Source organism: Aquila chrysaetos, chromosome 3 (assembly GCF_900496995.4).
Source record: "Aquila chrysaetos chrysaetos chromosome 3, bAquChr1.4, whole genome shotgun sequence".
NCBI lineage: Eukaryota > Metazoa > Chordata > Aves > Accipitriformes > Accipitridae > Aquila > Aquila chrysaetos.
The window spans coordinates 29754531-29764153 of NC_044006.1; the positions used below are offsets into that span (position 1 = coordinate 29754531).

Genomic DNA, 9623 nt, shown 5'->3' on the forward strand with positions numbered 1-9623 from the left:
TACTGACAAATATAATGTGAGGAAAAACACAATTGAATAAAGATGAAAATTATAGAGCACTGCAGTAGCTTTGAGTAGCACTGTATACAGTTTTGATGTACATTTTAAAACATACACAAAAATCCCTATGCACTATATATCCACTTGCTACCAGCAGGGATCTACACCATCAAGACATCGTATCATCTGATCATATGCAGTTCATACCAACATCACTTTCTTTTTGTGAATTACAAATCATTGCATCAATGGTGCTTAAATGTTCAAAGATAATTTAAATTTCTCATTATTCATGGTATACGGTATACCTTTCATGATCAAAACATCTTTGTCTTTACAATTTTGATGAGATTTCTCTTTAATGTGCCTAGAAAATGCTGCATCTTCAAGCTTACTTTATTCTTTAATTCCCAGAGCCAAAAGGCAGACCTCATGGATTACATTACTTTGACACTTGGGTGATACTTGATTACTGTGGGTGATTTTGCACAAATCATTCAGTCACTCTGGTAGCAATGTTACCCAGTGCCTAGACCTCCCTTCCAACAGTGGTTTCACCATTTATGCTTGTCTATCTCAATTTATCTACTCCAACTGTTACTTACAATCTCAGGGATACTATAAACGTTGATTAACCCATGCTTTCAAAGAACATGGAGGTCCTTTGTAAAAAGTGAAAACCAAACGTAACGCAGTAGTAACTATAACCATGTCATATAAAATGGTCACTACCAGAGTGGCAGAATAAGAAAACTGTCACTAATGCCATTATTGTAATTTTTGTTGTCTTTAGTTGTACTAACTAATTTGCATTAATTTATGTCAAAATGGTATTCTTAGGTTCAAACATCTACACAACTAAAAGCGATTTTTTTTAAAACTCCTACCTGAGATGACAAGAGATTGCAGTCAATGTGCAGTCCCTTCCCCGTTTTATGCCTCTGAAGTAAACCAGCCATAATTGCTCCATATGTATACAACCCAGTAGCAAGATCTGTCATGGCTACTCCTGGTCTAACTGGCTCACCATCCTAAAGTAAAAGAAGAAAACACCCCAAGCAAAACAAACAAAACAACAAAAAAAGAAAAAAACAAGCAAGAGCAAAACATTACTTTTTGTTATAGTACATTCTACACAAGACTCATCTGAAAAAGTGTTTATGTGTTTCTGCATTCCAAACTGAATATTTTTGAGTGAACTGAAGTATGAAAACTACCACTGAAACACAAGATATTCTTGCAGTATCTACACAATACAGTAGCTTCGCAATGCTGCAGACTGCAAACTGTGAATGATTTGTTATGCTACTTTTGCCCTAATAACATAACCCTTCAACTCACCAATGCAAAAAGAAAAGAGATACTGTTAGAGACAAGGCAATCCAGTGAAAACTGAATTCCATTATGCCTAGAAGCCAAAGGTCTAAAGGACTTCCACAGTATGCTGACCCAGGTGCAAGTCTGTTTGAAAGGCAGAACCATATTGCTTTGCTCTTCTCACTCTTTTCCTCCCTCCTCTTCTGGCCCTGCCCCAGCCAAATCTCAGTTTGGTATTTTCCAGTATACACACTTCAGGCTTCTAGTGGGAAAACAAAAACAACTTTGTTTTGTTTACACATGTAAATACATGCAAATTCTTGACGTTCTGACCAATAATCACTGGAAAGTTGCTCATTCAAATATCCTTTTTCAGTATGTTATCCCTTTTTCTGGCATAAAGGAAAGAATCTTTATTTTACATCATGTGTTTCAGAACCTTCCTAATTGCTGGCATGAAATATGGCCCCTCTGCAATCAATGGCAAAATGAACTTCTAATTTCAGTCAAGGTAGGCTTTTACCATAGACACTTAAAAGTGCTTCTTCTGAGACATTCTTCCATTTCCTACTCTGAAAAATTTGAGGTCGGATGCTCAGCATCTGACAGCAATTGCGTGCCCTGAAGTACACTCCACAAACAGCAGCACCAAGCTAATGGGATTGTTTCAGAGTTTAAGCACCTAAGTAAGCCTATCATAAGCCAACTTAAAATCAGTATAATTGATAAATAATAACTGTCTGTCAAAGTTTCCATAAGTGCCTTCAAACTAATCTAGCATAAATTCAATAAAATTGAATTTACAGAATTACTTTAATTAGTCATGTCTAAACTGTTAAGTGTAATCATACTTGAAGATTGCAAGAGAGTTATGTTTACTGATAATTATAAAAAAAGTGTCTTGGCTTCACGTAAAAAATTTAAAACTTATCTTCACCATGTTTTTTTTCTTTTGTGCTCCACCAGAATTTACATAATTGATATCAAATCATATACGTTAAAAATTATTTTAAGAAAAATAGTATCATATTGCATTATCAATTGCATTAATAGGTCAATTCTGGGATAAAAGTGTGTAGTACAATATTTTCTACGTAAGATGGAAAAGGCTTCTATTTTATTCATATCATAAAAGTAACTAAACAAAATCATAAAATCTGTTATCAAATATGACAAAATTTTAAAAAAAAATCATCTCAGTTACTGTCATTCAAACCACAGTAAGGATTAGTCTGTGACTATCTATAGCCTAGACATTAAGGATGATGTATAAACTACACATCCTTAAGGTGAACACTGCTTCAGGAAGTACTTTTTTGAAGAATCCCTTCTTTCTTCCTTCTCCACACTCTACACTAAGCTACTTCACCTTCCCAATAGAAAGGGCAACTCAAAGGTTCCATCCATTCACCACTCTCCTTGTACCCAACTCTGAGGGAAAACAGGAAAGGAAGCTCTTTATTTTTATACACATAAACCTCCTGAGAAAACTAATTAGCATATGAGAAGGTTTTTGCTCCTCAGAGCTATCACTGAGAAATACAAATTAAAAAAAAAAAAACAAAACAAAAAAAAACATTTTCCCCACATTATCTGCTGCAAGTTCTCAGTTTGTTAAATTGTTCTTTCCTCATTACAACCAAGACACTGGGATGAGAAGAAATGAAAAAAGACTTAAGGTTTTGCAAACAGATAGGCAGCAACATTCTTAGTTTGAAAACACTTCCCACTGTTTTCAAAGTGTCATTAATTTCACCCTTGATGTAGAAAACTACACTTCGAAGATATAAAAATCAGGACTATTTTAATTTTTAATAGATTGTTAGGTATGAATTTGTCTTCTCAAGCCTTGATTCCAGCACTTTCCTCATGAAGTACAGAACTACCTAATGTTTTAAAGCAAACACTTCCTTTGCCTCAGTAAAAAGCTCACCTTTATTTCTAAAAATACTTTCACAATTTCCCCATACAGAACAGCCCTACAGACTACTAGCACTATACTGCTACGTTATTTTTAACACATTGGCTTTACTTCATCCTAACGCTCAACAACCTATAATTCTGCAGCAGCCAACACAATTTCTAACCTTCCTTGATCTTTCTACCAAGATCCATGAGTAGCTGCCATTTCTCACCCTTTAATCAGCTTCTAATATCCACCTGTGCCACAAACCAGCCTTTCTGTGACAGGATGCACAGCTGTAAGTACTGTGAAATGGATTCATTCAGGTTTTCATCTCTACCCTGCAGAACAAGGAATATGAAGCTACTTTATATGAAGGACAAAGCGACACACACAAATACCTTCCTTTAGATGGAATTTCTGACAGCTCAGCAGTACTTTTGTGTAGCTAGTGTTATACTAGTTCCCTGAGCAGTGTAAGGATCTATACAGTAGCACTTATTCAAGCAAATTATTTTAAAAGTAACACACACCACCACCACCCCTGCCAGCCAAAAGCAATATTACTGTTCTGGTAGAAGGATAAAAGGTAGCCCTAATCACATAGAAAGTGCTTTAAGCAAACAAAGCTGCCATCCAGGCTCAAGGGCTGGGTTGAACCTTAATTAGGGGCAGTACCAGGACACCCCCTTTACTCATTTGAAAAGATGAAGAATCACTCCAGTAGAGCAGACTTTCTTCTGTCACTGTGCTTTGCTATTGTTCAATCTTACCACCAGTTTACACTTCTATTCCTAATTTTTGCTGTTTGCTAAATTCCTTACAATTTGTCAACACATTCTGGCCCGGAGATAGCCACAACACATTTTGGAAGCTTCCTTCCCCAAGCCTTTTTTTTTTTTTTCCCCCTTTGACATGATTTCTCTTCCCAAACTGACATCAATAACATAAAAATGATCCAGTAAAAATGGAAATTGTTCCGAAATGACATGCTTAATAAAAATATTCTAAGTCCAGTAGTCTACAAATGGGAAATAGCTGCTGAAGCTAATATGAACCAGCAATGGCTATATTTTTCAACAGCTCTGAGCTATATACCATGTGTACTCTTTTGTTGCAGTTTGTTTGGTTTTTAAGCTGGTATTGTAGATCCCAATCATGTCTTGCTGTCTCGTGTTCAGTAAAACTAAAATGTTTCTTCAGCAAGAAAGAATGCACACCATAAAGATACTCTGAATATCAAAAATTGCATGTAATAATCCACTTGGAGGTGGAAGGGGATTTGTATCCAAACTGGGTTTTATTTAATTAATTGCAAGTTATTGCCTTAATGAGTCATAGAAATTTTCAAAGGGATATTCATCTGGCACTAATGTATCTGAATATATTAAGTAAAAGCTTTCTGTTCATCAAATATGAAACTTAAATGTGGTATTTAACCAGGAAATACCTATAAATTATGTCATCCAGGACAATAAAAGTGTCATCAGTGTAAACTTTGTCCTTTTAGCATATTTTAATTTATGTAAAGAAAAACTGAATGTGGCCTGAAGCAACTACTTTCATTCAAAATGGGTTTGTGGTACAGATTTACAAAAAAGAGATTCCCCACTATTGCCTGTCAGTTTTCATAAACACACTAGAATTTCAAATTTCACAGGTGTCACACATTTCTAATACAGAAGTAATCAAGTACATGTGTAAGAGCTTGAATTCCATGCAGGTTTCTGCACATGAAAACATGGCTTAAAGATAGCATTCTACTGTACACTGAATGTGTTTGGTTTTGTACAATCAGCAAAAACAACACTAGCACAAATGCAGCTGTTTGTGCCTGCAACCTTGCAATATTGCAAGTTATAGCTTGATTTCAAGGTTCAGAACTTTCCTCAGAAGCATTGCAAAATAACCAGCATTAAGTCATTTCAGTAACAACTATTTCCTAGCAAAAAAAGCAAGCCGTTCAGAATTTCTTTATACAGGAATCTTCTTTCAGATCTTAAAAATCAGATGGATAAAGCATACAATTCATCTCCCTTTCAAAAGGCTTATGCTGTGTGCCAAATGTAGTATTATTGTGTATCTTTGGTGCATTCCATATTTGTGTTACAATAACTTTATCTCCTTAACAAAAAGATAACTTGGATAAAATACACACATTTTAGTCAGAAACTTCCATCTCTTCCACTGTGATCTCTTTACTGCTTCAAAAATTATAGTGTTACATGAAATATAAAGTATTGAAGAAAATGAATGTTACATATGTGACAGACTTAATGAAGGTTTAAGTTTTGCTAAAAATCCTGTGCTAGTAATATATTGATTTCATGGCTTAATATTAAGACTACTGACCGGAGGCATGGCCTCAGTACCCAATAAAGTTATGTGATCTGCAACAATGAACTGCTTTTTGAGAAATCAAATCAGTAGCCAGAGGGTTGGAATAAACTAAAATTCACAACATGAAATTTCTCTAAGCTAAAATGGAATATATGTTGCTATTTTAAAAATGTCAGATACAGGACATAATTTTAGTATCCTATTATTAAAAGGCTTTGTGAGGAGCTGTAAATATGTATTAACATACCTCAAAATTAAGCACCTCAGTGATATTGATATATGTAAATGTTTTGTTGCTGCTGCTCAAATTCATTATAATTTGTCTACTGCATCAGCAGATAACTCTAAGACCATCCTGCAAGCACATTCAATGGCTTGTTTACTGAAGGGAAGTTTCCCCAGAGCACTGCTACACTGATGTTATTATGCCGATTATCTATAGCTACCGCAATGCAATACAAAACCAACATCATCTGTTATAACTTTTTTTTCCAGTTCACAAGACTGGCATTTGTAATTTTATTTAAAAAAATTCATACTCTAGCTTACTAGGGTATGCTTCAAATGATGTTATTTTTAGTATATGAATTCTATGTTATCTGGTCAACAAATGATTCAAGGTTTAATAAAGAAAAACAGCATGAAAAAGTGAGTAAGATTCTTTTTTCTTCTCTACTTTGGCCACTTCTCTACATGCTGACTGAAACAAAGTTTAACTTTTGTCAGATCTAGTTTTGTGGAATTTTAAACACAACCCAGTCACATGAACATAAATGTAGAATGTGGAAGTTTTTATTATTAATAATACATTGTTATTTTAAAGTAACTTTCAAACAAGCATACAATATGATTTTAAAGCCACTTGAGCAAATTTTCACTACAACAACAAAAGTCACATTTGCTTCTTTGGAGTCACAGACCACTTAAGTCTTTGAAACTAAACTGTCCCTCTATATATCAGAAAATGGTTTTGAGAAACTGATGAATATATGACCAACTTCAAATAAAGAAAACTAAGAAGCAAGTTTTAGCACATTTATTTTAATCATGCCAGAGAATGACTAAGTTTGAACAAATTGTTGAAAGCCCCCAGTGAATAGATGGAACTGTTACTAACGGTGATTAAATGATTCCTATGATTACATTGCCTCGAGTCCTGGTGAGGTGATGCAAACATCTGGATTTCCAGTGTAGATCTTAACACAATCTTTTAATAAAATCCATCTTCATAATGGCCACTGAGGACTATTACTCTCACAATATAACTTACATACAATTATTCAGTATAACACTTGTATTTTCTGTCATTCATATATCATTGAAAAGCTTTATGAGAGTCCTAGGTTTTTTCAATTTTTCAACATAATTTATTCATGTTGTACTAACAACATTTGCCCCTTTCTAACAGTTTATACTCCCATTTAATTTTGTTTGGTATATTTTGAGGCATGCATGAAGTTTCTGGCATTGAATTGGAAGTACTAACCTTCACTCTACCAGGGTCAGAACGTAAAAATTACTTACACTACAGTTACTGTGATCAGTCAGTGCTTAGTGTGTATGTGCATTATACATTTGAAGAGAAGTACCTGTAAGGACTGCACTCAACTTCATGTCTTCTCATGTTGTGAGATGGGATATCCTGTGACTATGTGTCATTAACATGGCAGCAATGGGCAGACAGTCGCAAGACACAAGATGTTTCACCTTCCTCAGTCAAATGATGCTTGACTTTTTTTTTTTTTTTTTTTTAATAGAAAGGAGGACTCTGGTAACAATAATTGCCACACACACAGAGTTCTGATGTTTGCCATTGTTCTTGGCAGAAAACAAGTCGATTGGCAGACTATCAATCCTGCAGTAGAGTTATGTTCAGATCATGCATGGTTAGCTTTCAACAACCTACTCAAACATCAGTATCTGACACCAAGTACAGAAACTTGATGAACTCCTTGTTTATCTAGGGCATGCAAGTGTCATACTCTAAAGATCTGCACTACTGCTTCCAGAGTATCAGGAGCACCACCACAGAAGACTATCTAGTGTTTATGATGCAGAGAATAGACTTCTAACACCATCTCACTTGATAAGTGACATTTGGAGACCACATTCCCTGCACCTGTCAGTGATTCAATACAGCTTAAGTAAATGCCTATTTGACCAGCATTTTTCTGAGGTGAAGACACACATTCTATGTATCCCTGAAATCCAGATACTAAACTACCTCTGTAATGCTTCCTGCACTACTGCAACTACCAAAGATCTTAGATATCACTGGGAATAATAGCACATAAAGCTTTTCCAGAACCACTAACGGCATCTCTCTGCTTATTTTCCAGCAGGATGATTGAAAAGACAGTTTGTCAGAGTTACCTGGATGGCTTCACAATTCCCTCTTTTAAAGAGGGAATATCAAAATCAAAGCACAGGTGAGACTTCCCACACATATGTATGGTTCCATCATACAGCTGTCAATAACGTGTCTATTACAGCTCTTGAAGTGACTACAAATGGCCATTAACAGGTTAGCATAAATTGTCAATTTATTCACTTGAGATTTATAATACCATTTTTCTTCCATTTTCTGTTTCTCAGGCATTGGCTTTACCTGGAGCCTGGAGTGAGATACCTGAAGGACATAAGCACTATCATTTTCTTAGATTCCCAGAGATAAGACTTGTTGGACTCAGGAAGGCATGCGTAACAGACGTGTTAGCATAGGCTAACTTGCTCCATGCAGCATCAAATTTTAGTATATGGCACAAAGATTCTGTTAAATTTATAAGTTGAGCACCATACCTCATGCCCTGTGATATGCATGAGACCAGAAACAGCAGCTGCAATGGAGTCATATCCACCTCTCTGAACCATTGGACCAGTCTGACCATAACCTAAAACAGAAAGAGAACAACTAGTAATTCAATCAAGGACACGTACAACATAAACACATATTACTATTTTAGTACAAAAAGGAACCAACTAGTATTTCTCATTAGCTTTTGTTCACAAGTTGTCCAGACTGTACAACCAATGAATGCTATTGTATTCTACTTATTCCTGCACATTTTTAAGAGTAAAAGTTGGATTTATCCTGTGTGGGTTGATGATGTGTTTGATCTTAATTCTAGACAGATTCCTGGCCCTGCTAGGTTTCATTCACTTTGGATAGAATTCCTTCTTTTAATTTGCTGGGTCAGCTGAAGTGGGATTCAGATGTCACTTCATAGGCTCTACAGTATCTCTACAGGCCTCCAACTGCTGTCCAACAGGCCCCAAGTTGCCTGTGTTGAATCTCCACTCTGCCATAAAGATATCTTGAATACCACAAACCATACTAAAAACATGACACTATGGTTTAGACACATGAAGTGTTCCCGCCTTACTTCTCTTACTTTATTCCACATCTATACAGAGCTACCTTCAAAATAAACATTGTTTACAACAGAGGGCAAGGCTGGCCCTCTAACAAGTACACACAATCTCTTTGCCAAGAGTTAGCAACAATTAAATGCAAAAATACAAAAGACTTTTATGGAACTACATAAATACAGTTTTGTTCAGCTATAGAATTAGCTTAGAATTAACAGCTTGTCATGGTTTAAGCCCAGCCAGCAACAACACAGCACGAAGCTGCTCGCTCACTCCTCACCCGGCCCGGGTGGGATGGGGAGGAGAAAATATAAAGAAACTTTCGTGGGTTGAGACAACGACTGGGAAGGATCACTCACCACTTATGGTCATGGGCAAAAGACAGACTCAGCTTGGGGAAAAAACAAAATCAATTTAATCTACTACAAATCAAATCAAAACAGGGCAATGCAAAGTAAAACCAAATCTTAAAACCTTCCCCCCACCTCTCCCTCCTTTTCCCGGCTCAACTCCACTCCCGCTTTTCTCTACCTCCTCCCCCCCAGCAGTGCAGGGGAACAGGGGATGGAGGTTGGAGTCAGTGCATCACACGTTGTCTCTGCTGCTCCTTCCTCCTCAGGGGGAGGACTCCTCACTCTTCCCCTGCTCCAGCATGAGGTCCCTCCCACGGGAGACAGTCCTTCACAAACTTCAC

At 36.3% G+C, this 9623-nt stretch overlaps 1 protein-coding gene across 2 annotated transcripts in view; it reads right to left on the minus strand.

Annotated features, from left to right (window-relative positions):
• SUGCT (succinyl-CoA:glutarate-CoA transferase) overlaps positions 1–9623 on the minus strand; it is a 339554-nt gene that overhangs the window by 287661 nt on the left and 42270 nt on the right. The window contains exons 7-8 of one of the 2 annotated variants that reach the window (XM_030009379.2): positions 8360–8451; positions 888–1031 (exon numbers count right to left, since the gene is read on the minus strand). In XM_030009379.2, coding sequence (XP_029865239.1) covers positions 888–1031; positions 8360–8451 — 236 coding nt within the window. The remainder of the gene's footprint in view (positions 1–887; positions 1032–8359; positions 8452–9623) is intronic. The other variant, XM_041122640.1, reaches the window with a different exon arrangement.